Here is a 27,844-nt window from a genome sequence, read left to right on the forward strand (position 1 = left end):
TAAGGATTCACAATTTATTTGTAAAACAAATCATAACCACCATTCACGTCTTCTTTCCAGCAAGGATGATACCATCGTACTGAAAAAAAAAGTGCATACTCTCATTAGTCACATCGAAAACCTCATTAACAGCAGCAGTCACACCATTCACTAATAAGATTTTTCGTTGCCTGCAATCAAAACCAGAACTGTAAGTTCATGTCACAAAATAATCCAGAATTTCAAACCAAATTTCTGAAACTATTGAAATTTTATTCTTCAACATACAAAATTCAATCAATATTATTTTAGAATGCAGATTATTATTAAAATTAGTTGGATCTAGTGAATTGTAAAAATACAAATGTTTCCTTGCACAGTTAGCTTCAAAAACTCCACCCTTTAAGAATTTTGAAAAAAGAATTACTATGTTTTTGTTGTCAGTAACAATTTTGAATATATTAATACTTTACCAAATGGCTGAAATGACCAATGTTATACGCTAAAAATTATAATACACAAAACATACTATATTAAGGATTCTCATAGTACTAATTTTTAAGAAGCAATCTTGGTAGTTGAATACGGTAAAACACTATTTCAAATGGCTAAAAAATTAATAATAGAAATTTTAAGTTTAAACTAAAAGAATTATAAAACTACATTGTCTTCTTTTTGTCTCACAGCCAGTTTAAATGTGACAATGAGTTACAAATAAATTGGAGATAATGTGCTTTTCCACAATTAAATAAGTTAGTGAAAAATATGTTTTTTGGACGAAGATGAGACACTATTAATCGACACTGAGAATCAGAAAAATCTTTACCTACGTGAAGAAACTACAAAAATTGTACATATAGTTTTAAATTGTTGTTTATGCATATCAAAATGTGAAATAAAAAATAATCAAATGTCCAACTTTGTGTCAATTTTGTACTGTTTGGAAGAACACAAGAAAGTAAAACTACAGGCAAAAAGATATTTTTTTATGAAAAAATTGATGTATTAGAAATCTATAGTCATCTCTTTAAATTCTGATATTTCTTATCTGCCATTTCTAAAAATACCGGTAGCTCTCCACCCATCTCATGCTGGCAGCTCGGAGCCCACCACTCAAGGAGCTGTAGGAAAAACTGAGTTCAGAGGGGAGGCAGTTACTTGTGTGTGCGTGTGTGACAGGAAGGTAACGGCAATGGAAATAATACCCCTGTGACTGAAAGGTATTCTCAGTTATTGCTTTCAATATGACTATTCACAGTACCACGTGTTTACTTATTCTATAAATATATTCATGTAACTCCAAAACATTGTTTAAAATGCAAATATATTAAAGCTTATAATATTAGAAAAGTTATAATGAAATAAAATATTGAAAATGTTCAAACAACACATTGTAAAACAACAGATGGAAGAAAACTGAAGTGAACAGAAGAAAATGAGATGTTGCTTAAAGCTTGGTGAACCAAGCAAGAAAATGGGAGCAACTGGTTTATTCGCTTACAATTAAAAATAGGCGAGCTTTACAAAACCACACGTATTCATTAGTGAGAAAGTAAACTAAAAAAAATGTATAAAATAATATTGCATTAAAAAATTTTCACTGTAAACAAGGCTGCTAGTACAGAAGAGATCAACACAAGCAGTATACTAACACTCAATTTCAGCCATGGAAGGTGTAAGTAATTTTTAATTATATTTTAATACTACTGTTTATTTCAAATACGAATATATAACTAATCAAGCTATACGGCTACTGTTTTGGTTACATTTAGGTATATGTACTCCATTAGCCATATTAGGTCAGCATGCTAAGTTAGCCAGGACATTATTGTACTGAAGAACAAATAATTTCATTAGCTGTGCCAAACTTCTGACATTCATATTTAGCAGATAAATTATTTATCTCATTTAAAGTTTCAGGTGATTTGTCCTCATTTGGTAAGGAATTCATTAATTTATATAGGAAAATAATGGTACTGTGTTGTGCAGAAATAGTTAAGTACTGACGTGTTTAAATAAACATTGTACACCTATCCCTCACTTAGCTTGTATTCAGATTGCACGGATTCATTTAGCGCGATGTGAATTTTACTGTCCCAGTCTTGAATAGCACATCAGTAAATTTCAGTTAGCATGAAATCTAGGCGATGAAAAGTCGAGCACGATGCCACGAAGTCTGTTTCAACTGCTGTGAACATGTGCTGTGGGATACATTTAGCCAAACAAAGGGAGGAAGAGAATCGCATGCAGGCCTGTCTACGCTATCGGCTGTTGTACAAACATCAGCTGTGGCAAGTTAAATTGAAGCTATGGAGTGTAAAGACCAAATGTTTTTTTTTTTACGTCCGCGCGTATGCCGCCGTGCCGTACCGTTGTCGCCTGGCCACTGACCGGGCCGTGAACTCAGTCTAGCCAGTGGCAAGGTATTCACACAAACAAATGCAACATCTGCCCATTCAGCTGCCGGTAACTGTACGTGCTTGATCACTTCTAATGCATCATGTTCAAGTATTTGAGACAAAACTAGAAGTATTACGGCGCGTAGATTGTCATGAAGGCCACGCTTATGTTGGTCGCACTTTAGTTTTAGGCAAGTTAACTGTGTGCACAATCGTACGAAATAAGGACTCTTACCAAAAGTTTATATAAGTCTGATGCTGTTGTTTGTACTAGCTGGAATATATTTGACATTAGATACCGGAACAGAAATGAACAGATGATTCACATGGAAAAGGTTGTTAAATGAACGTTGCATTGAACAAATATAATCATTGGCCTGACAGGATTGGTGTGAACGAGGTGGTGATACATGAATAAGCACTTTAATTTTTGAAAAATTAAAATGTAATCATCCGGACAGTAATATGTATTGGTTTTACTGTCAATATACGATGGTTTGGAAAGGTACACAGCGTGAGTTGAAGGTCGCGCCCGGGCAGGCAAGTCAGCCAGCCGACTGACGATAAAGTACATAAACAACTATCTCCCATTACGCAGTGTTGTATTTGTCATACAAAGTGCGATGGGAGGCATATAAAGATAAATGGTGTGACATATTTATACTTGAGTGTTATTCAACACATTTATATTATGTAAAGTATATTTCTCTACACAATTTTGGAACACATTAAATAAATTAGCCTTGCTATTTATAGAAACTAATGCTTCAGAATACGCGATATTGAATAACACGAGCATTTTTAGGAACGAATTAGTCGTGCTAAGTGAGGGATAGGTGTATTAATATTAAACATTGTATTTGTGGGAAAACATTAGTTTTTTGTTTATAAGGTTTTTTTTATGTGTATATATATATATATATATATATATATATATATATAAATTCTGATACAATTTGACGAAATTCAATAAATTTCCAATCCACAACAGAAGCAAGGAATCGATGAATACCAACTAATAGATCTTTACCATACAAAGCAGTCTGCTTTTTTCACTTGCAAGAATATTGAAGATGATTTTAGATCAAACATTTTGTCAAATTATCACTCTGCTGAACAACCAGACAACTTAGGTTAGTATGTTATTAATTTTAATTAAGCCATATTGCAATACATACATGTGTAAATTCTTATAAAAGTGAAGAAATAAATTCTTTTCATCCTAAGTTTATTATTTCCAGGAACATTAAAAAAAAGAGGGCAAAATTATTGCTCAGAAATACCAAAAGATTTGGTGAAAGACTTTCTAAGAATTTCAATTTGTAACAACTTCAGAATAAAATATCAGCCATGGGAGTGAAGAAGCGAAGAAATTCCTAAAATTAGAGAAAATAGCCATGCCAATATAGAAAATGTCAGCGAGAATGATGTGTATACCGCAAATGATTAGGTTAGTACATAAAACAATTACGTTAATATTGCTAAAAAGCATTGTGAGATTCTACTGAACATTATACATACTTTGATAGTACTGTTTTCTAAAGATTGTATTTAAATTTATTTTTAGAACTCTTTAAATTGCTGATGCCAACAAAAATAAACACTGAAGGCAGAAGAATTGTGGACATTGGCTACCTTATAGACAGCATTATATCTAATGGAAATTATTGTCCAGTCGACTGCATGATTTTGGACATGAAACTTCTCAACGAAAAACACTTAATTTTCTGCAGTGTTTTAACTTTAAAATTTTGAACGTGCATCTTGGTTAAACACATTCACACAGAAAAACCTGAACAGACTGCCTAACTCGCGAATGTGAATGCGGTTGCAGTTGCGGTAGTTGTAACAACCGGAGGTGGCTACTCGCAACTGGAAGAAATGTGTGCTTCTGTTAGTATGCCTGGCATAGCGAGAGATACCTGGCAGAGATGCCATGGCCAGGTGTGTGAATCAATAAACAAGACACTTCAACATGTTAATGCAGAAGCTGCTCATGAGGTCGACAGGGATGGAATCTCTCTAATTGTGGTCATTGTGGTGCTTGGGCTAAACGATCAAACAAAAAAAAACAACACACGATGCACTTTCTGGTGTGATACGTAATAATGTATGAATATTTTTTTCTGTTCAAATAATGAAAAAAAATTCAAAATATACAGTTTCAATAATTGAATATTCTCAGTTTTTATGCTTTTAATTCCAATGTAATTTTGAACTGAGAACATATGTTTTCACTCCATAAACTGACAGGGTTTGTGAGCAAATTGGCTAACAAATGTACTCGTTTCTTCAGATTACGCATGGCAATGTCGCAACTCCCCCTCCCCCCCCCCAACCCCCCGGCGAATGAACGTCGTGTCTAGATAATATTTCAACCAAACACGATTACTAGTGCTCTCCAATAACAAAATCACACCTGTGACCTTGAACGAAGTACTTAATGTTGTTTAAACATTTTTTTTCTGTGCCAAAATACATTAAATTAATTTTTAGTTCATAGTAAACATAATATTTAAATTACTACTAACATAATGTTTGACAAAAAATAAAAACACACTTTCAGAATGCTGAAAAATAGTGATAAACATTTCCAATATACATGAAATTAAATAAGATATACAATTATACTGTCTTCACTTTTGTATCACAGTCAGTATAACATGAGCATGAATAGAAGCGAAGATAATTTACTTTAGCACAATTCATTAAGTACAGCTGCAAGTAAAACAGCCATACATGAACGCATTGTGCATAAAAAATATAACCATACTTGCCAACTTTTGAAATTCCCAATCCAGTAGAAATTTTAAATGATTAATTATAGCGTAAACCAAACACGGCAATTTGGTTACTCCACGATTAAACATAACAAATAACCAAATACTGTATATTTTATACTATCTAACAAAAAAGTACATACAGCTATTAAATTACCTAAACATCAGCATTGTAATATTGTGAATTTCATATTTCACACACATCTGATATAGAAGTTTACACAATATTGCACCCATCAGCTGCACTCAATTCATGTTCTTATCTAGGTATGTAATTAAATATAGGCCTACAAACTTATTTACAACACTTTCAAACTAGCTTTTTTTTTTCTTAAGGAAAATGCTTCAGTGATGCTGCAGTAGCTTTCTTAGCTTTTTGAAGAAATTTCTCAGAAAACTTCTGATCATAGCAAAAACCCACTTGTCTGGATTTAATTACAGAAATGCTTTCAAGAGAGTTATTTGACAACTGGGATCTGAACTGGGTCCTGTTTTTCTTGACCAAACTAAACACCCTCTCGCACTCTGCATAACTGTGAGGGATTGTGAGTATGGAAAACATTACTCTAGATAGTCTATCAAATTTCGGTTCCCCAGTTATGCTTTTCATATTTGAGACACTGACCCATTTTTCCACAATATTGGCACTCTGTGTTAAACAAGAAAGATCTTCCAGCTGAAGGGAAATGAACTGTTCATCCATGGCCATGCTCCTTGTTTCATTGTCTTTAAGTGGTAACATTACAGGAAACAATTTCAGGAAGTACTCAACATCAGAGAAACTGACATTTTCAATGCCCTCAATTTGGCAACACTTGCTTTAATCAAAACTTCGTTCTTCAGAGGAAACTTGTTAACAATATAGTCACATGCAGTGATGAAATACTTTTTCACAGAATCATAAAAGACTTTTTTGTCAGATGCTTTTAATTCACTTACAGTTTGTGAAGTCTGAAAGCCAATAACCATATCAGAGTCTTGCCTCTGATTTTCAACAGCATGATAGCTAACTTCAAGAATATCCACATTCTTGATAGCAGCAGGCTTAACAAACTTAGATAATATCTCTTTCAACAAGTCACAGAGCATGTGTCGCAAAATGTGAATTTGCGGTTCTGATGCTTGGAGCATTATGTTTACTTTTTCAAATGAGGGTATCACATGCAACAAAAACAAGCAGAAAGCTCTATTCAGTGGCATTGAGAGAAATAAAAACAGCTTTTCTTCACGACTTAAATTTGGACTTTTACTTTTCAAAATAAGGTCAGAATCACTTACTGACAAGACTGCACCAGCCATTTTCTTGTAAGAGACCTTAGGATCACCATCTGCTTTTCTTTTACTTGACTGTTTTCTTTCAAAATTAAAAGATTATTTTGTTCCAGACGGCTTGGTTGTCATGCTTGAAGGTGAGGAAGAACACGATGGTGAAAGAACATCTGACTTACCTACTGATGTGAAGTTCTCTTTGGGCAAGAGTGAAGAACCTGATGGTTTCTGAATCATGCCTACCCTCTCTCCAGATTTGTTACTCTCTTTCGGAATCCTGTAAGATGTCAGTGACGAACACTGTGGTTTCTGATGACTGACTTCTTTCTTGAAGAAACTCAACAAAGGTTCCCACTGATCTACAAATCTAGTCAGACTTCTACCCAATGACAGCCACCTGGTACAAACATGTTTCAAAATCTTCTTAGCATCTTTATTGTGTAGATTTTGAAATTCTGCCAGACTTTCTTTTCGTTTGCTGCTTTTCTCAAGATAATAATAAATGTCTATTAAAATTTCGTCAATTTTTACTGGCAAGCAACTTGACCCCTTTTCTGCAGCCAAATTAATCAAATGGCACAAACATCCCATTACAATAAGTCCCTCCTGAGCATTTTTTAAAACAGCTGCCACACCATTTTTATGTCCAAGCATAACTGCAGCATTGCCTGCAGAAAATGATATCATGTTTTTTATGGGTACTTTAAGACGTTCCAATTCTGCCAACATCAAACTGCCGATATTACTACCTGTTGCATCGCCTTGTAAATTAGGCAACGAAAGAATGCACGAGACCATTTTTTGCACATTTTCGTCAAAAAACGTAACCACCACTGGATACAGTTTGGAATCAGAATCATTATTCCCATCGGTTGACAAACAAAAAGGGCCATTTTGCAAATGCGTCACAATATCCTCTGTAGCATTTGCAGACATTTCTTTAACAATAGCAGATGTTTTTGTTCTGCCACAGCTATATTTCTTTGCGACGTCGGATGAAGGAAACATTTTCCTAAATAAAGGCCCGGCGTGGTCGGCCACACTAAGCGGCAGGTTATGTTCCACAATGAAATGCATGAACAAACACTCACTTCTAATGACGGCATTGTCCAAGCTTTCAGTTTTCACAAAATAATTCTGAATTTTCGTATTTTCTTCGCCACTTTTCATGTTATTGTTGTGTTTGGTGGTTTTGCCATGATTTCTAATGTCGTTTTATCCGCCGTGTGCAATGTTTACATCGCAACGACAAACCTTACAGAAAGCATACGTATTACCTTTATCAGACTTGATAATATACGGAAACTCTTGCATATACACGTCTCTGAATGTCTGCGAGTATTGCTTGGTTTTTCCGCTCATATTGTAAACAATACAATTGTACTGATGCCACAAACGCAATTACAATACACGCATCTCTAAATAATTATTTACGTAGCACTACGCATTTCGTTTAATGCAAGCTAAATAAAAATAATAATTATATAACCGTATTCAATCAAACCACAACACTTTATTCCGCGCTAAAATACTCCAAGACTGCTAAAAAAAAATATACATGCCCAAAAGATAAACACAACATAAATTGCACGATGATTGGCTTGTAGCAACCAATGAAGAAACAATTGACACTGACGTATTTTATTTGACCTTGATATCCCGTCGCTGATACAATACCAAAATCTTACAAACGTATTTTAATAACGTAAAAATGTCGGAAAACCAGTAAAATAATTGATATGGCCGTACAATCGTACAATAACATGATTTTCCGTACATTTTACGGGTAAATCGTACAAGTTGGCAAGTATGTATAACAGAAAGAATGAGTCGGAGTTACATACATGTATATTAACTATTACCAGTTTTTAAAATTTTACTCATTAAGTGTTTTTGCCAAAATTAAGTAAACTTTGAAATTTTTACGCTTTTAGAAATTATAAAACGAGTTACATTGTAAAATTAAATCTCATTATTACGTACATACCTGGGATTTATGATTCCTGTGAGAAACTTATTTTTTTTTACTTGCACAGTAATTTTCCTTATAGTACTAATGTATTACTGGCCAGCTTTATGCGAAAGCATTTCCTGGAATTTACATTGCAAAAGTGCTGCATTTTCTAGCAAGCAATTAGAAAAGTTTAGACCAAACAATAAAAGTCTATAAAAAACAGTGTTAAGTTTATTTATTATATGTTTCTGTGTGTGCTTGTGGTCATGACTGCTTCATTTGCCATTGTAAACAATGGCATTTTTTTGTGCCATTTGCCATGGTGAACTTTATGGCCATAATACCAAAACTTTGGTGACATGAACGTGAAAATTATTAATTTTGATATCTCTACCCTTTAAAGTTTAATGTATTATGCATGACAATAAAGTTGTATATGGGGTATAGTGGATTACTGTACCCTTATTAAATGTTTTAAAGCAATGTACCAAATTCCTGTACATATGGTCTCTTTGCATGTATGGTGATGTTCATTTAGTTGGCAGCAATTAATTTTCAAGTATTGCATCTGAATTATTTTTCCTAAAGGTAAAAAAAAAGCTGTGAAAGTAGGTTTCGTTTTAATAGAATTATTTCCAATAAAAATCTAAAGTTAACTGCATGTTAACACGTGATAATTAATAATGCCCATAAATTAATTGTGTAAGAAAATCTCACCATAAAAAGTGGACAGTTTGAGATGTTCAACTTTAAGCAATTGTGAATTACTGAAAATCTGACGGATTTATTGTTTTCACCATGTGAGATAGTGAAATTCTAGTAAATATAAAAAAGTAAGCATCTCTGACAAGTTATTTACTGTGGTGTATATTTATTTGCTTGTTGTTTCCCATCATAGGAAAAATAAAAATTATTATTTGTTTACACTCCCCTCTTTTTCCCCCTAGTCATTTGAGATATGTAAAATGAGGTACTTACTGTATTTAAATATCCTATTTAACATTTTTAAGTTGAGCAACTTCATACCAATTACCTTATAAAAAGAAAAATATAATATTTCCAATTCAAAACAACACAAGTTGTAGAATCCTACTGTCTTCACTTTTTGTATCACAGTCAGTATAAAGTGACCATGAGTTGCAAATAAAGTGAAGATAATTTGATTTAGCACAATTCATTAAGAACAGCTGCAAGAAAAACAGCCATACATGAATGGTGTGCACAGAAAACATACCAGTGAGTAAAATTTGGAGTATGTACATATAAATACATTAACTATTACTAAATGTTTAAAATGTATTTCTGAATTTTTTTTTGCAAACTAACTTCAAAATCTTCTTATTTGGAAATAAGGAAAAGAGTTTAATTCTAATTAAATATCTCCAGTAACCATTTTTAAGTTAAGTAATTTCATACCAATTAAATTATTTGTAGCAAAATTCATCAAAAACCACAAAATCCACCACAATTAAATTTTTTTCATGAAATTCAAACATGTTCGATGAAACACAAAGTTTGATGTAAAATACAGCTTTACTCATGAGATGATTGACGCCATTTCTGAAAATGTCACGTAGTTGGTCACAGATGTCACACAGGAAACAAACTGCAACAACAGTGTATTTTGATATCTTGAACATATTTTTTTTTCTACCACACCACAAATCAATATTTTTTATGTACACCTCAACTTAATACTTTGGCCTTTGTCAATGCTATTTGTGCTATGTCTACAACATGGAGTTACACACCTTGTTTAATTATATATCTGATTATTTGGTTTAAAAGCGGAAGCAATAGCTAGCTTTGTTTACAAAATAAAATACTAAGCATTTTATATTATACCAAGTTTTATGTTACTCTTCTTTATTTACTTGATGTGACACAAAAAAAGTTTTTTTTTAATCGAGAAAAACTTAGTTTACCAAAAAACTTCCGAATAAATGAAAAAAAAAAACAAAAAAAACACAGAAATAACCTATCCTCTTGTTCGTTTACATATTACATTTTCGTAATTTTATAGTTAAGACCAAGAAATAATTGTTCAAGTTGTGATAAAACATGTTTACAATGTACACATTATGTAGGTTCTGCCAAATGTTGGGAGTTGTGTACTGCTTTTTTTAACACCTAACATGCGTCAATGATTAAACAGCAAGATTTTAAGATTTTTGGTTGAATTTTAAGAAAGTTATAAAGATCTTCAAGTAAGGTATTTACTCTGTAACTCTGAAGAAGAGACTAGTTTAAAAATGAAAATAATAAAACTGATTTTTTTAAATTTCTTTCCATACATATTTTTCAAACATTCTCTAAAACGGCACTGTGATACTTCATGAAGTTTACCATTTTATTGCGTAGTTAGATTTGGTTGGTTAGGTTAACAACATATAAAATACTTAAGATCACTATGAATTACAAATTCAAAATATAACTAGAAAACTTAACCAATGATCCTTACTATTTTTAAATATTTTTAATGTAGCTCAGGTAACCATTTGTTCACGATATTTTTTATGTAACAACCTAACCAACTGTTCAATGTCATTGAACTTTTAATGTACCTAACCTAACAACTTATTAAACCAGTTAAATTGCTTTAAGTAGCAATACACCCTCTTACAGAATGAGTGAATAAAATAAAAGAAAGCATCTTTAATTCTTTTTTGAAAAGAAGACTTTTTCTTCAGAATTACCCAAAGTTTTTAAATTTCAATTCACAGTGTATATAAAAAAATCTTTAAGAGAATAATAGGCAAAAATTCACATGATGCTGAATTTTAAAAGTAACTTTTTTTTTTTTTAGATTTTTTTCATAGCTTTCATGTTTTAGTACAGACTTTTTGCATCACTTTTAACCTTATTTTAACACAGATTTACATAAATATTATTTACAGTTTTTCAGGGTTCCTACTTATTTAAGTTAAAGCTGTTTGGAGATTTCATTTTGCCAAATAAATTAACCAACAATAATTTTTGTACACAAAATATATTATATTTAGAATGCTATTAATTAAGCAATTTTAACAAATTTTTTTTTTTCAGTTTACCTAAACCAGTAATAAACCTTGTTTCCAATTTAAAATAAAACAAGTTATGAAATAAAAATGTCTTCACTTTTTGTATCACAGTCAGTATAAAGTGACTATGAGTTGCAAATAAAGTGAAGTTAATTTTCTTTAGCACAATTCATTAAGTACAGCTGCAAGTAAAACAGCCATACATGAACGCATTGTGCATAAAAAATATAACAGAAAGAATGAGCCGGGAGTTACAACCTGTATATTAACGATTACAAAAATTTTAAAATTTTAATCATCAAGTGTTTTTGCCAAAATTAAGTAAACTGAAATTTTTATGCTTTTAGAAATTATATAACGAGTTACATTGTAAAATTAAATCTCATTATTACATACCTGGGATTTAGAATTCCTGTGAGAAACTTATTTTTTTTACTTGCACCGTAATTTTCCTTATAGTACTAATGTATTACTGGCCCGCTTTATGCGAAAGCATTTCCTGTAATTTACGTTGCAAAAGTGCTGCATTTTCTAGCAAACAATTAGAAATATGTAGACCAAACAATAAAAGTCGATAAAGAACAGTGTTAAGTTTATTTATTATATGTTTCTGTGTGTGCTTGTGGTCATGACTGTTCATTTGCCATTGTAAACAATGGCATTTTTTGTGCCATTTGCCATGGTGAACTTTATGGCCATAATACCAAAACTTTGGTGACAGGAACATGAAAATTATTAATTTTGATATCTCTACCCTTTAAAGTTTAATGTATTATGCATGACAATAAAATTGTATATGGGGTATAGTGGATTACTGTGCCCTTATTAAATGTTTTAAAGCAATGTACCAAATTCCTGTACATATGGTCTCTTTGCATGTATGGTGATGTTCATTTAGTTGACAGCAATTAATTTCCAAGTACATATTGCATCTGAATCATATTTCCTAAACTAAAAAATTGCTGTGAAAGTAGTAGGTTTCGTTTTAATAGAATTATTTCCAATAAAAATCTGAAGTTAACAGCATGTTAACAAGTGATAATTAATCATGTCCATAAATTAATTGGGAAAGAAAATCTCACCATAAAAAGTGGAAAGTTTGAGATGCTTCAACATTCACATCTCTTACACATAATCAGAAATTTTCATTTTTAACTTTAAGCAATTGTGAATTACTGAAAATCTGATGGATTTTTTGTTTTCACCATGTGAGATAGTGAAATTCTAGTAAATATAAAAAAGTAAGCATCTCTGACAAGTTATTTACTGTGGTGTATATTTATTTGCTTGTTTCCCATCATAGGAAAAATAAAAATTATTATTTGTTTACACTCCCCTCTTTTTTTCCCTAGTCATTTGAGATATGTAAAATCAGTTACTACTATATTTAAATATCCTATTTAACATTTTTAAGTTGAGCAACTTCATACCAATTACCTTACAAAAAAGAAAAATATAATATTTCCAATTCAAAACAACACAAGTTGTAGAATCATACTGTCTTCACTTTTAGTATCACAGTCAGTATAAAGTGACCATGAGTTGCAAATAAAGTGAAGATAATTTGATTTAGCACAATTCATTAAGAACAGCTGCAAGAAAAACAGTCATACATGAATTCATTGTGCAAAAAAATATAACAGCATGCATGTTATACAAACTTAGAAATTTTGCCAAAATAAAACTAGGCCAGTAATGAGAACTTCCAAGAAAGATAACAAGTAATAGTCGAAAGGGGCCTGTATAAATTGTTACCATAAAACACTATGAAGTAATTTTTTTCCATAGTACAGAAAATTTGCACAATTCATGGTTCAACATAAAATGTACTCATTTTCTTGAAATAACCACTAAGACTGTTTGACCCTGTAATTTGAAGCAATCAGCACAAATGATACACCAGCCCCTAAAAGGAATGCTGTTTGATTTGTGTCGACTAACAATTTATGGCCTCATTTGGCATAGCGCTGGTCATAGATTCGCAGTAGCGGTGTTTTATTTAACTACTATTTGTAGTAGGGGTGTTTTATTTTACATTAATTTTTATTTCCGTGCTCGCACAATGGCACTTATGTAGCATTGAACACAATGCAACGAATTAATGTGACGAGCCAACAAACAATATTTTGCTTTTTTCTTAATAGCTATTTGCTTCCTTCAATGCATTTTGTCTGGGACGATACCAGTGTGTTCAGTCATTTATTTTATCATGCCATCCTAAATGTCAGCAGCTGCCTGGAAAGTAAAGCTAGAAGCTTTCAGGGCTAGTGGCTAGTTTACCTCATGCCTGCTAGGATGCACTAGTTGAAAATCATAATAGGCACTCATTTAATAACCAACAGAATCAGGAATTACGTTAACAAGTTGAATAATCTTTCTAATAGTAAATGCTTAGTTTTGCTTTTTTAAAAGCTCTTTAGAACTGAAATATATCTCCTGTATTAATAACATTATTATTTTGTAACTCAAAAATGTTATACCCAAGTTCTATTGTGTAAACAATGTGGTATGTGAATTTTTAAAATTTAATTTAGGTTATTTAATAATAAATTTTATTCAACCTTTATTTAAATGTAATTCAAATGTATTAAAGACATATATGGACTGTGAATTAATTTTAAAAGAAGCAGTGTCTTGACTAAATTGGTAGTCCGCAGTCATTACCTGAATGGAAAACAAATTATTTTTATTAACACCCACTCTCAGGGGAAAAAAAAAAAGTATTTGATTTATGTTGTTTTACTGAAATGAATTAAGAGCACTAGACTGAGGGGTGCTAGTTAGTAAAATTTTCTTCTCGAAGAGTCACAAAGCAAAGACAAATGAGCACAATGAAAATGGCTGACTACTTCTGAAGTGAATTTGTTGAATAGATAAATGCAGCACAGTTTTTGACAACTACCAAAAATTGAATTTTTTTTTTTGCTAAAACTAATTTTAAATTGTAATTTTTGAAGTACCACTCACAAAAGCGTAACTGCGAAGGAAAATTCTTGACGAATACAATCAATTCCTAATTGCTGCATGTCTGCTAGGCTATCAGAAGAAAGGGGAAACTACATATCTAAGTACAGTTAACTGCTCTGCATTATGATCTTGGTTTCCCATGATTTCCGGAAAATCATTACTACCCATACAAAGTGTTTGTAATCTAACAACTTTTAAGTGAGAATATTATTTCCCAAATTTTGACACCCTTAAATAACAGTGCAATGATTATGCTATATAAAACAGTACTACACAGCTCAATACCAGACACTCTGGAAATCAAGAAAACCACTGCGTTCATTACTGTTAGAGATAGATGTTACGTAACAGTGAATAAAATTTGAAATAGCTGTGAAATGTGATAAAAATTTAGAAAAATCAAGTGTATTAAATTAAATGGATTTTTCTAACTCTTTGAAGGGCATTTGCAATAGTTGTGAAACCTGATAAAAATTCAGAATATTAGTGTTTTATTTTAATTGAATGTACTGTCTGTGTTGTGATTAAATTATTTTCATTGACTATAGCTATTGGTGGAAAGAATAAAAAATGTTATTTTTGGCCTTTTTGAACATGTGTGCGTTCTTCAAGTATGAAGTGTATAGCAATATAAAAACTGTACAAAAATCAGCTATTAACTCTTAAAATGATCTCGGTTAGACAAACTGTATAGTTGGCAAAGAAGTGTAATACACAACCGTTATAATTATTGAATTAATTTCCATACGAATGCAAAATAATATTTTCCTCTGAACAGACATGTGTATATGCCTTAATTTCATAATATTTTATTGGGAAAACTATTAAATAAAATATGAGGACTATATACGTAAAGCCCGATTAAGGAGCTCCCACTTAAAAGGTAGCCTTTTTTAATAAATTAGCACTAACTCCATAAATTTAATAGTACCTTAAAATTTAACTAATTTCCCACATGTAACAGTATTATAAATTGGCACAAACCTGTCTGCGATGGGTTTCCTTACCGTGTGTTTTTATTTGTTTTGTTCTATTTAAGAAAAAATAGCAGACATTATAAGTCAAGTGACATCACTTGGTGTGAAGTGAAAAGTCAGTCTGATTCGGACCACCCTGCTAAAAGTAACTGTGAGACCCTGGTAGATCATTCAATTTCTTGAATCAAATGATATTTACTTTCAGACACGTCCCATTTATACATTTTAAAACTTTCTTGTGTCTGTCTCCTGAAGTCTCCTATCTCTCCTCCCATACTTATTTCCCACAGCATAGCATGTAACACAAGTGACCAATGTTCAGCTATTAAGCCACATTGTCTTCCCTTCTCGATCACAGCCATTAAAACGTGACCATGAGTTCCAAGTATAAGTGAAGTTACTTTGCTTTAGCACAACTTACTATGCACAGTTGCAAACAAGTACAACTGTACATGAACAATATTGTGCAGAACTACTGGTACATTACTATATTTATATACATTTTCAGTACGCAATAATTGCAGTAAACAACAAACTGTACAATTTAAACCTTAACTAAAAGAAACTTAATCTTAAAATCAATTCTTATTAAAACTGATTACACAAGGAAGGGTTAGAAAAAGTGAAAGGCAAAAATGCACTTGATGAAATACTTCAGATTGTGTTAAAAATTTTTTTGTCAGATCCACAACAGGTTTACTAAGCAGCTAAAATTGTATTTTAAGTTTCACAAATGGTTTAGTCCAGATGTATTGTCTCCAAAAATCCCCCTGCTAACCAACAAAAAGTTATTCTCCAAGTCATACCACTTTAAATAGATATTATAACTTAATAAGTAACTGGAACCTTCAAGCTCCAGGATGTTTTCTGCAAGTGTCTTGCCATGTTCCACAACAAAATCAGCAGAGCACAGAATTATTGCAAGCTGAGAGTCATTCAAGTTCTTAAAACTGTCTGTCAAAACACCATCTTCCCTGTTCAGAAATCCCATCAGATCATCTATGAATTCCGCAATACTGTATATTCAACAGACTGGAACCAGGAATTCCACCTGGTCATAGCCAGTAATGGGAATATTTTGACATATTTTTCCTGTTCTGGGTACTTCTTTTTCAGATGTATGGCATTCTGTTTTTCTTCTTTTTTCATTTACTAGAATTCAAAAATACAGGCTTGAAATTACTGTATTCAACTCTGACAGAGAGGGGCTCCACAAACTAGCGATGAGATTTAGTTTGAGAGCTCAGCACTGAACATTAACCATTCTCTCACAACAGCAACTATATTTTCCAACTTGATGTTGAGGTGTGCAACAATTGATAAAATTTCACGGGAGCATTCTGTGCCATTTTCACTGTCCAGTTATTTTACACCACCCACAAAACTTTTGATCACTTGTACTATCATGAACACAAATTAAAATAAAGAAAACATGTTGTCCCTTCTTGTCAGTAGTTTCATCAAACAGAAGCCCAACATTCTGGTTTCCCACTGCTTTCTTAACCAAGTCAGAAATGGCCTCACCCATTTTGGAGTTGGTATACACCTCTAAATACCCGAGCAGGTGGAATACCTCCAGCACCTGTATTTATGAAAGAATAAATGTAATCTTGCAACATTTAAATTACAATAAAAACATTTCTATGATATGAACAGTTTGAACTGAGGCAAATATTTTAAGAATCTGAGTCTTACCACAGTTTTAACACATAATGCATTGCTAAGACATACTTACCAGTAGTGATGGGAAAAAGCGGTGTTATTTTTATGCCAATTTCGTTTAAATAAACAGCAATTGCGATGTTTTGTGTTTTTATAGGAAAACATATTTTAAAGAAAATTTTTTACTACCGGTACTTACGACTTTTTCATCAAAAGTTTAAAGCACACTTCAAATTCATCTTTTAACTATGCTTCCACTTTCTCCCCCAATTTTGGAACATATATTCTACTAAGGGAACTGGCTGTAGAAAGATCACCCCCACCCTTTACATTTTTATTAATCCAACCACGTAATTGGGTGTTGTCTAATTTCTGGAGTGGTATGTTGGCAGATATAAAAGCCTCGGTTGTATCCAAAATAAATGTCTCTCTGTCCTCTCGTACTTTCCCCCCAACTTTTGCGACTTTTTCTAGTGTTGCAAGACTTTTGCTGCCACTGCTTGTGCCCTCGGCACCTAACCTCACTTTCATATGATGCTTACTAGCAACATGTTTGACAACAGTGTCCCTTCTCTCGTAATCCAACTCGGCAATTGCACCATTTGCAGAACAAAATGTTGTTGGAAACGTACAGCCATTCCGATTTAAATTCCGTTGTCCGCGATAAGCAAGATGCTATAATTTTGGCATCGCTATATTGGGCCTAGCAGTAAATAAGTCGAAACCTACAAGGATTCTTGTTTTACTTTAACTGCCTGCCCGTGTAAACTTTTGCAAAAGTATAGAATATTAATGAACACAGCAAATTAACTAGGTATCCCGAAAGATAACACACGTCACGCGTTGTTTTGCTAACGAAAAATTGGTATGTTGGTACTGACGTATACTATCGCTGTGCTCGCTGCTAGCGCATTCAATTGTCTTCCGTTGCAATCTGGCGTCAACGAAAACAAATGAATATTGAGTTCAGAATTCGGGATGGCGTAATAAATGTTTACAAAAACATTATATAACATTTTTTTGGTACCAGGTATTCGAAAAGAACTAATTAAGCAGTGGAGTAAAGCAATGAAAAATTTAATCAACAGAAAAATTATGTTGTATTCTATTGTGAAGCGAAGAGGGAGTAAGGACTGCTGTGTGTAAATATGGAGGCTGCCGGCTGAATAAGTACTGCAATGGGTAATTTTCTGAATTGATAGGCGTAATGTTTCTGGCAAATGAAAGACGCTAAAAGACAGCTAAGGTGTTTTAAAATAAGTGTTATTTACAACCTAATGTGTGAACATCGTATGTATTTTGTGACATTGCACACATAATCTTTTATAAAATTGCAAATAATTCATATTTTAACATTTTTTCCCCTGGAGATTTTCAGAATTTCGCGTTTTATAGTTATAAAAATCTTTTTTCAAGTTTTTTCGCAAAAATTCGCGGAAAAATTGTTACACCATTTTTTCCCATCTCTACTTACCAGGTTCATATTTTTGAAGCCAAGCACGGACAGTCTTTATCTGCCTTTTCTAGTGGTATGTTGGCATCTAACGACATGTTCGTGAAGTCCACAATGAATTATTGTTTATTTTCCTTGTTGCTCTGCCCGCAATCAATTGTATTAATAATACTCACCTGCTGCGGGGTTAAATTATTTTTCAAGTGTACAGTACTTCCTTTTTCCGTTTGTGGGATTCTTCCTGAACGTGATTCTTGCGAGTGTCTTTCTGCAGCCACTCTACACGAATGTCGCAATACTTGCAAATCGTTATTTTACTTCCTTCATCAAATATAAAAAAGCCATCACTTTTCAATTTTCTTCACATGTTCATGTAATGTTAATTTAGGCACGTTGAACTCACCAAAAATTGACAGTCAAACATAACAATACAGACAAATAATGTGTTGCATTTGTAGTAAACACTAAACATTCTCGCAACAGTGCCATTTTGGAATGGTGGCAATATTGTTGTCTTGAAAACAATGAGCTGTACCAGATGGATATCATACAGCTCACAGTTCCAAAGTAAAAGGGTAGGTTTGGTCAGTGTAATAAATATTACATTTCTTTATTTTCCCCCCAGGAAGAATAGGTAGGTTATCATAACTAAAATGAAAGATTGGTTATGTTAATATATAAATCCTAAATCCTTACAATATGGTGTTTGGTAAATTTCGGAAGTCTCTACCCCGTGGCTTCCCACATCCGGTCAGGTACATCTGTGCATCGAAAGGGGTGTTGCTCTTTGGTCTAGTTTGCAGTATAAACAAAGATGGCGTGCAACTTTGTTAATAAAATATAACCACGATTGTGTGTCCGAGTTATCACCACAACCGAGTGTCTACGAATGGTTCCGTTAATTTATTTCTGGAAGCTTTATATCTACCAAACAAAATTTATTAAATGGCAAAGTTTCTACAGGGAAAAAATGCAGTTTGGATTCTAATCTAATCATCATACATTACCATACAAATTTATGACAGACAATATGAGTTCAATAATGTACGTATGACAGTTTTTTTTAAGGATTGTTGCAATTTTGTGTGTTTACAGTAATAACACAGATTGCATATTATTTTTATTGTAAAATAGTACAATATGGCATTTTCTCTGTTGTGCTAACAAGGAAGTTAATGGTTACTTTGTATTTTTCAAGGGGTTTTCATGAATTAGTCAAAACGGGGCAAATTCCGCAGAAAAATCCTATATTAATTTTATGCATTGTTCGTCATTTTTTCGCAATCCAGAAAATTCCATGGCCCTACTCATTCCTCCTCAGTTCTTGCAGACTTGACCAAGCTTTATCATCATGCTACAGTTGTCTACATCACACCTCCCTTAAATATAATTGAAATTTTTGTGTTGTTTTTAAAACCATGGAAAACAAGTATAAAATTTTTTCTGAGAAGTCTTTTCTTCAGATCTGCAAACTATTTAAATAACTCAGACAAGGCATTTTAAATTTCCAGCCTAGTCATCTGCTGGTGACACCCAAATAATTGAAGAACAGCTCCTATTAATCATAATTTCATCATTATCAAGGTAACTGACCACTTCTTGTGGTCATTAGGAGAATAGTTTATTGTTGTAACACACACAGAATTTAATTTTTTTTTTTTTTAAAAGAACGGGGGATTTTTTTTTTTGCAAATCTAACAACCACTTAATTTACAATTGCTGCAAGAAATATATACATGTGTTGAAATAGTTAACAGAAACATAGCACTTACTTTCTGTTGGAACCACTTCATGGCATCTTCCTTTGTTAGTCTATGAGGTGACCCAACTACACCAGTTTTTCGCCTCCTGTGAGCTACGTTGAAACCTGTAACAGTTATCATTGGGATCTTATACATGATTTTATCTAGAACAGCAGCAGTAAGGTGTATTGGTAAATGGAAAACACTACTACAAAAAATGAAATAAAACAATATTAGGAGTATCCATTTTACATCAAGAAATTTTTACTATTCTGAAGAAACTTTTATTCGGTAACTTAATCACAAGAAAATACTTCTAACAGTACATTGCGGATGAATTATTTCATTATATTATGATATTTTGGAGGGGGGAAAAAAACATTCAGTTTCCAAAAATTCAGATGAGAAGTTACTTTTCCTATATAAACTCAATTCATTCATGCACATGTTCGGAAACACACCTTTATTGGCAATTAAAATGCAAAACAATGAAAAGCGTAGAAAAATTCACAAGTACAATGAACAAGAACACATAATTCAGCATTTTAAATACTACACAAATAGTCAAATTTATTCTACGACTGTCGTTAAATGGTATCAGAACAAATCGTGCTCATAGTTAAAACACTATGATATATATAACAAATTTATGTTATGTTTTTAAGTGCTCATTGGAACGGTCAAGGCATTTTTGTTTTGATTATTATAGAAATTGACAGAGTGGTTCTCAAAATAGGAACTATAAAAGAGATACAAAAATAGTTAGCAAAATTCTCATAACATTTGATTTAGAAAATGTTTTCCTCATATATTAAAGGGTTAAAAAAGCAGGCCTTACTTGCATTCAAATTACCTTATATTTAGTGACTACTTATTTCTACTAGAACTTAGGAAACTTACCTGGGCGACCCAAAACCACGTAGAAGTCCAGACCATAGATACCAATGCTGGGGTCGTATTTTATACCCAAGTCTATGTGCTCCTGGATCCCAAAACCAAAGTTCCCAGTGTCTGAGAAGTTGTCTTTCCTCAACTCATACTCTCGCACCTAAAACAAATAATTGCTGAAAAAATTAATTAATTTTACTTCAAAACTTTCATTTATTTAGGAAAAAATGAGTGATAACATCTAATGGAGCCCAGAATTTTTTTTAACAATTATAAGTAACAGCAATAATACTGTTTAAAATTAACAATGACATTAATATACATAAAAAAATTATATTATTTCTTTCTGGGAATTTTTTTTACAAGTTTCTCTCAATTATAAAAAAAAATGACCACCATTCATTACCAACTCTGAAAAAAAAAATTTGACTGATTTTTTCAGTCCAACTAATTTTATTTTAAGTTTTACATTTTCAGGTTAACTTCTGCAATGACTCAGCCAACTATTGATAATTGTCCTTTAAATTGCCAAGTTTTCGAGAATTTCAAAATTTTGGAATGTTTTATAAAAAAAAATTTTAAGGTCTACATTTAAGAAATAGGTATTTGCTTCATATCTTATCAAATTACATATTACCAACATGATGCAACTTTTATCTGTATAGCAAACAAAAAATAAAATTTATTCATTCCCTCACAATAGAATAGCCATGATAAGATGGCCTGCAACTAGAAAGTGTGCATGCTAACCTTGAGACCCCTCTCGAGGATTTCTTCGGCCTTCACACCGCGCACGGTGCAGTGAACTGCTATCTTCTCATTGCGCCGGATGCCGAACGATCGCACGGTGTACCGTGCCTTGGAGAAGACGGGCTGCTGGCCTGTCAGCTGCTCCAGCACCTGAACACGCGCCAAACACAGTATGCAGGCTGTCCAAACAAGTATACGATCAAATATACCCTCACTTTTACCAACCAGGTATAAAATAATAGGTAAATACCATATTTTTGCGTGTATAGGCCACACATTTTTTACTTAAATTTTAAATAAAAAGTTAGGGTGCGGCCTATACGTGCAACTTATTTATTTACTTTTTTTTTTTAACCTAGGAAACAATTTTCTATGACAATAAAGTAACATCAAAGGCCCGATACCAGCATAAAACAGCACTGTTTTTCGGTAATGATTCTAGCGTATTTTTTTCCTTGTACCAACGCCGAACATTCTTTTCATCGACACGGAATTTTCGGGCAGCTGCCCTTTTTCCGTGTTCTAACGCGTAACTAACTACTTGTAGTTTAAATTTAGCGCTGTACATTGCACGTACAATACCCATTTTCACATGTAAGAACTTGTTTTGACCGAGAAAGGTTGTAGGCAGCGCGCGCACTTGATGATCTGAAGCAACAGGCTGATCAATATGGCGCAGGCTAGGTGACTAGCTAGCAAGGTCACGCGCCAAGGTCGTGCTGCACAACACATGTAACTGCAGCATTGCCAAGAGTACGCACGGCCTACAGTCGCTTCATGGGAGCGCGCAGTTGCCACCTATTACCGATGGCGATAATGAACACTCCGGCGCTTAAAATTCCTCGTGCGGCCTGTACAAGAGTTTTTTATTTTTCCAATTTTTTATTTTTAAATCTATGGTGCGGCCTGTACACGCGCGGGGCCTATACACGCAAAAATACGGTATGTATTTGAGCGGTATTTGCGAAAAAAAAATGATAAAAATCCGAAAATACCTTTATTAGATGCTCTTCAACTTCCTCTTTTCATTAAAAGCGGCAGAGGTAAGAAATTCCAAATACTTTAGGAGATATCGAATTTTTTAATTTCATCATATGTAGTTCAGCAGTATTTACAAAAAAAATGTTAAAAATCCTAAAATACCTTTATTATATGCTCTTCAACTTCCTTTTTCCATTAAAAGCGGCGGAGATAAGAAATTCCAAATACTTTAGGAGATATCGCCGTTCTTATTTTGCTATACAAGACCTGTGTAATCATTCGACCGCAACAATTTTTTTTATTGCCATGTGTTTGTGAATGCCTAATTAATGAAAATGGTCGGTTAGGTCAGGTCAGTTACATTATAAATACTTTGAAACTAAGCGTACATTAAAAATAATATGAATTAATTTCAATGGTTCTTTAGTTTTAAAGTATTTATAATGTAACTGACCTGACCTAACAAACAGGGACAAAGGATGAACAGTAACAACTCACATAAAATTTTTTTGTTACTTATTACTTGCGCAAAAATAACAAATAAGACTTTAAAATTAGAAACGTTAAAAACTCACCTAAGTTGGAGGCGGTAATAAAACACTGTTTTAAACAATAAATGAACTAAATAATCACGTATTGGTTCATTTGAATTTTAGCCTATCACGAACAATCACGTGGCATCATTATCCAATAAAAAAATAGATACTTGTAAACAAGAAACAATGGTCAACGCTACATGAATGCAATGGTATTGTGATGAAATTTAAAAATTCAATATCTCCTAAATTATTTGGAATTTCTTATCTCCGCCGCTTTTAATGAAAAGAGGACGTTGAAGAGCAAATAATAAAGGTATTTTCGGATTTTTAACAGTTTTTTTTCGCAAATACCGCTGAACGACATATGATGAAATTTAAAAATTTGATATCTCCTAAGTATTTGGAATTTCTTACCTCCGCCGCTTTTAATGAAAAGAGGAAGTTAAAGAGCATAGAATAAAAGTATTTTCGGATTTTTAACATTTTTTTTCTCGCAAATACCGCCTAACTACATATTTACCAAATAATTTACCAATTTTTCAATTTTCTGATAAGAAATAATGAAAATCCAGGCTCCATCATCCACACTACTGGCCTAGTTCTATCTCTACTTTAATATTTTTTTATTTATCAAAACTAATTTTATGCTATTTATTACACTGTAATTTTATGCAAAAAACAAACTCAATTTTTAAAGCCATTAGTTCATTGATTTCCTTATCTTTATGGAGTACAATATTAAATATAGACCTTCTAGCACTTTTTCATATTCTCAAGCAATTTTTACCCTTCTAATTACAATCACTAAGGAATTTCCTGACCAAATCCAAATTTCCCGAATTTTCAGAATGTGGACACCCTGGTGTGCAGAAGATATGAAAAGTTTTTCCAACAATAACCCCAAAAATTCTGTGAACATTGTTCGCATGTCATCTGAGTTACTGTCAGATTTACGAAATGGTTGTTCCTTATGTTGGAATTTAAATCTAGTATTAAATTGAGTACATCACTGCTGAGACAAGCTTGGAAGACTTATTTTGCAATGCCGCCAACAAATTTCAGCAACATTTGAAGTAAAATGTTGCTGAAACAACTAGCGCTGCAACAGGTGTTTCAATACCAACATTCAAACAACTTCTTGATGAAGGAAAGAGAAAACTGAAAACACAAGTAAGAAAACAGAACACAGGAAAGTAATTGAAATAGATGGGCAAAAACCCAAGAGTGTTGTTCTCTAATAAAAATACATCCCAACATTAAAGAAGTTAATAAGGTTTTGCAGGAAGATGGTAATTTGTAGCAAAAAATTCACTGGAAAAAATGTCAAATTGTAGAGAAAAATTTTGTTTGAAAAGCCTGAACTGATTCCCCATAAAACAAATATGTGAATTTGGTGTGCATCAGAGTGGAGAATAGGGCTTTGTCTGAATGGTTCACTTCAGTCAAAGCAAAATTCTGAAGGGGAAGAAGGCTGTCAATGCACACAGAGAAATTTGAGCTAAGGTTCTTTTGCTTGTTGCATTGTAAGAACTAGTTGCCAGATGTTAAAAGAAACTAAATTTCTTTCCACATGGAAATCAAAACACACTAGGTGTAGCAATGTATGCCTCACCTTGGCTGCCCTCGTGAGTCTGTCACCAGATTCGCCCACACAAATGTTCAGACACAGTTTGCGAATGCGAACTTCTCGCATGGGGTTTTTACTGCTGTCCTTGGGCTCCTTGCGAGGAGCCTTCTCCTTCTTCGCCTTAGCTGGAGCCTTTTTTTCCTGCAAGCGGTGTACAGTCAGCATTGACATTTGACTAAAAATAAGTATTTTTAAATAACAAACAAAAAGAAATTTTCTTTTAGTTTATGCTTACTTGCAATGCTCACAAAATTGCATTTTATAATTTCTATCGATTTTATTACTGCACATCAGTGCCAATGTTTCTCAGAGTGCGAAAGAAACTAGCAAGGACACACCCATCCATCTGCAGTAATTTTATCCACTGCTTTCAATACTCTTATTAAAAATTAAAAATGGCGCCCTTTACTCACTCCTCTAAAATAATTTGTAAACACCATCAAATGACTGAAGATTTTTCTTTGTTGACAAACCAACCGTTTTAGTAGAAAGAATTTAGCAAAGTTGTCAAGAGAGGAAGCAAAAAAAAAAAAAAAGCATTTTTTTTTTTTTTTTTTAATCATTCATCATTGAGATACTTAAAATTATTCAAGTATTCTAACAGGTTGTTTGATCGAATGATTTACACTAGCAATTCACTTGAATCAAATTATTGGCAATATTTTTTTGTTTTCATAATAAAAATGAATTTTCAAAAGAATGCCTGGGGGTATAAATTTGTTTTCTAATGTTTAAATAAGGATTTGTAACATCTTGTGACACACATTTTTACAATTGACTATTAATTCATTTCATTGCAAGTGTGTTGCATTATTGCATTGGTAATTATCATCGGACGTTGCAGCCTTTTAGAACGGAAAGAAAAAAAAACAGAAAACATGGTTTTCACACACTACACCTGACCCTAAATTTATTATCTAGAGATCGTTTCACAATTCCTACTAGTTTGTGAAAAAATTAAAATTTTGTATTCTAGATTGTAATACCTGTACTTTTACGTTGCCGCCATTAATTTTTAACCTGCAATAAATAGGAATATATACTAGAGACGTTCCTGAATTAACTCTGCAAGGAAGGTTTCTTAATTCCTACTGATTTGTGAAAAAAATAACAGTTTACAGCTTACATTACAATACCTGTGCATTCACGCAATCGTCGAAATGCATTGTTTGTTTACAGTGTGGTTTTCTTACTAATTTGTTTTTGTAAAACTTTAGTCAATGTAGGTGTTGTATTAATGAAATTTGTATAATTAACGACTGTATTGAACATGTAAGGAATTTTTAATGCCTGTATTCAAGTTTGTTTAATTAGAATTAAGTAATTATAATACAAAATATTTTTGTTAAATTGCATTTAAAGTATGTAATATTTTGAGTCATGTAACAAAAAATGTGCACTGAAGTAGCTGACACATTGAATTTTGCAGTCTTTCCAGGGAATCCTTTGATAGCAGTCGTATATTCTGTGTTTGTTAAGGGTGATGTTTCATGCATCCAAGTTTATCCCTGGATTCTGAAGACTTGATCCTGATGGCATGATTATGTTGGCTTGATCCTGTGGTACATGATGCTTGCAGTTTTAGTTCAGTATGTCGGAAGATGCTCCACATAAAATAAATTGTGAAATAAAAAAGAATTATGATTATAGGTTGAAAAATATCCTTTCTATTCAGCTTACAATACAAGTCATTATTATATGACAATATTGTTTTATACACAGGATCTTCAAACATACTGAATTAAAACAGCAATCATCATGTACCACAGGATCAAGCCATTGGGATCTCTTGACGTACTGAACTAAAACAGCATCATATACCACAGGACCATGCCATCAGGTTCAAGCCTTCAGGATCCAGGGATAAATTTCAATAAATAAAAGTAAAGAATTAGCATATTTTTAATTCTCCATGGTTGTCTACAGTTTTGCTAAACAAAGATACATTATCACGGGTGAATGACTGGCGACGGCAGTGTGAAAACACAGGTATTGCATTCTTTCGGGGTAAATTTAGGGACGTGTGTGAAAACCATGTATTCCAATTTTTTCTCTTTCAGTTCTAAAAATCTACGACGACCGATAATTACCCCCTTAAGAATATACCGCATACAAAATTGTTCACAAGAACTTAAATGTCACTTCAATACAGTTAGGGCATTTCAATCATAACCTAAAATAAAATGAATATAATAAACCAATCGGAAAACATGAGTGAATAAAACAGAAATGGTAAAATAGAATAAAATTGAATTCAATAGGTGCTAAATAATTATACTCCTAGTTTATCAGTTATTCACTAATGTCTGTACACGTGCAGGATATACGCTCAAACAAGATAAAGTAAGAGTGCCGTAAATTAAGATATTAAATAAATAATAGTAATGATATCATATAGTACAATAAAACAGTAAAAACAAACTACATTTCTTAGGATGATTACCGATAAAAAATATAGAATGAGCGAACACTCACCGCCATTACATTAATACACTAAAAAGACTCGGGGGAAATCAATAGTGAATTTCCCTCAAGTTCAAAACATATCAAAATCCATGCCAACATGAGAAAACGATTTTTCTCAGGTGGCCATTACCTCAAGGAATATCAGCCATTAACCTCATTTTTAAAGAGTAAAAATAGTTTTAAAAATACAAAATTATGAAAAAATAACCTTCTGAATTGGGGAAGCTCCAATATGGATTATTTTAACAAAGTTTGGTAAAATTACTTGTAAATTATTAATTGAAGTTTGATGAGAACTTTATGAGCTTTGTCGATCAGGCCATTATGTAACATACTTCAACCCTGGTGTGTTTCGAACGCATACAGTGCATCGTCAGTAAACATAATGAAT

The 27,844-nt window shown here is 32.7% G+C and overlaps 1 protein-coding gene across 1 annotated transcript; it reads right to left on the bottom strand.

Moving 5' to 3' along the window:
• LOC134543172 (large ribosomal subunit protein uL5) lies at positions 1 to 27,579 on the bottom strand. Its single transcript, XM_063388051.1, has 6 exons — positions 27,463 to 27,579; positions 24,973 to 25,128; positions 21,841 to 21,990; positions 21,103 to 21,250; positions 20,233 to 20,327; positions 1 to 79 (listed from the first exon to the last, which is right to left on the bottom strand). The coding sequence occupies exons 1-6, from the start codon at positions 27,466 to 27,468 to the stop codon at positions 44 to 46; spliced, it is 591 nt and encodes a 196-aa protein (XP_063244121.1). The 5' UTR covers positions 27,469 to 27,579; the 3' UTR covers positions 1 to 43.
• Positions 27,580 to 27,844: the final 265 nt, after the last annotated feature.

Source organism: Bacillus rossius (assembly GCF_032445375.1).
Source record: "Bacillus rossius redtenbacheri isolate Brsri chromosome 9 unlocalized genomic scaffold, Brsri_v3 Brsri_v3_scf9_2, whole genome shotgun sequence".
NCBI classification, from domain to species: Eukaryota; Metazoa; Arthropoda; class Insecta; order Phasmatodea; family Bacillidae; genus Bacillus; species Bacillus rossius.

Coding starts and splice junctions, on each gene's coding strand:
- LOC134543172 (XM_063388051.1), bottom strand. Junction 21,251..21,840: donor TCCTCGAGAGGGGTCTCAAG/GTTAGCATGCAC, acceptor TATTTGTTTTAG/GTGCGAGAGTATGAGTTGAG. Junction 80..20,232: donor TGAAGTGGTTCCAACAGAAA/GTAAGTGCTATG, acceptor TTTTTTTTTCAG/TACGATGGTATCATCCTTGC.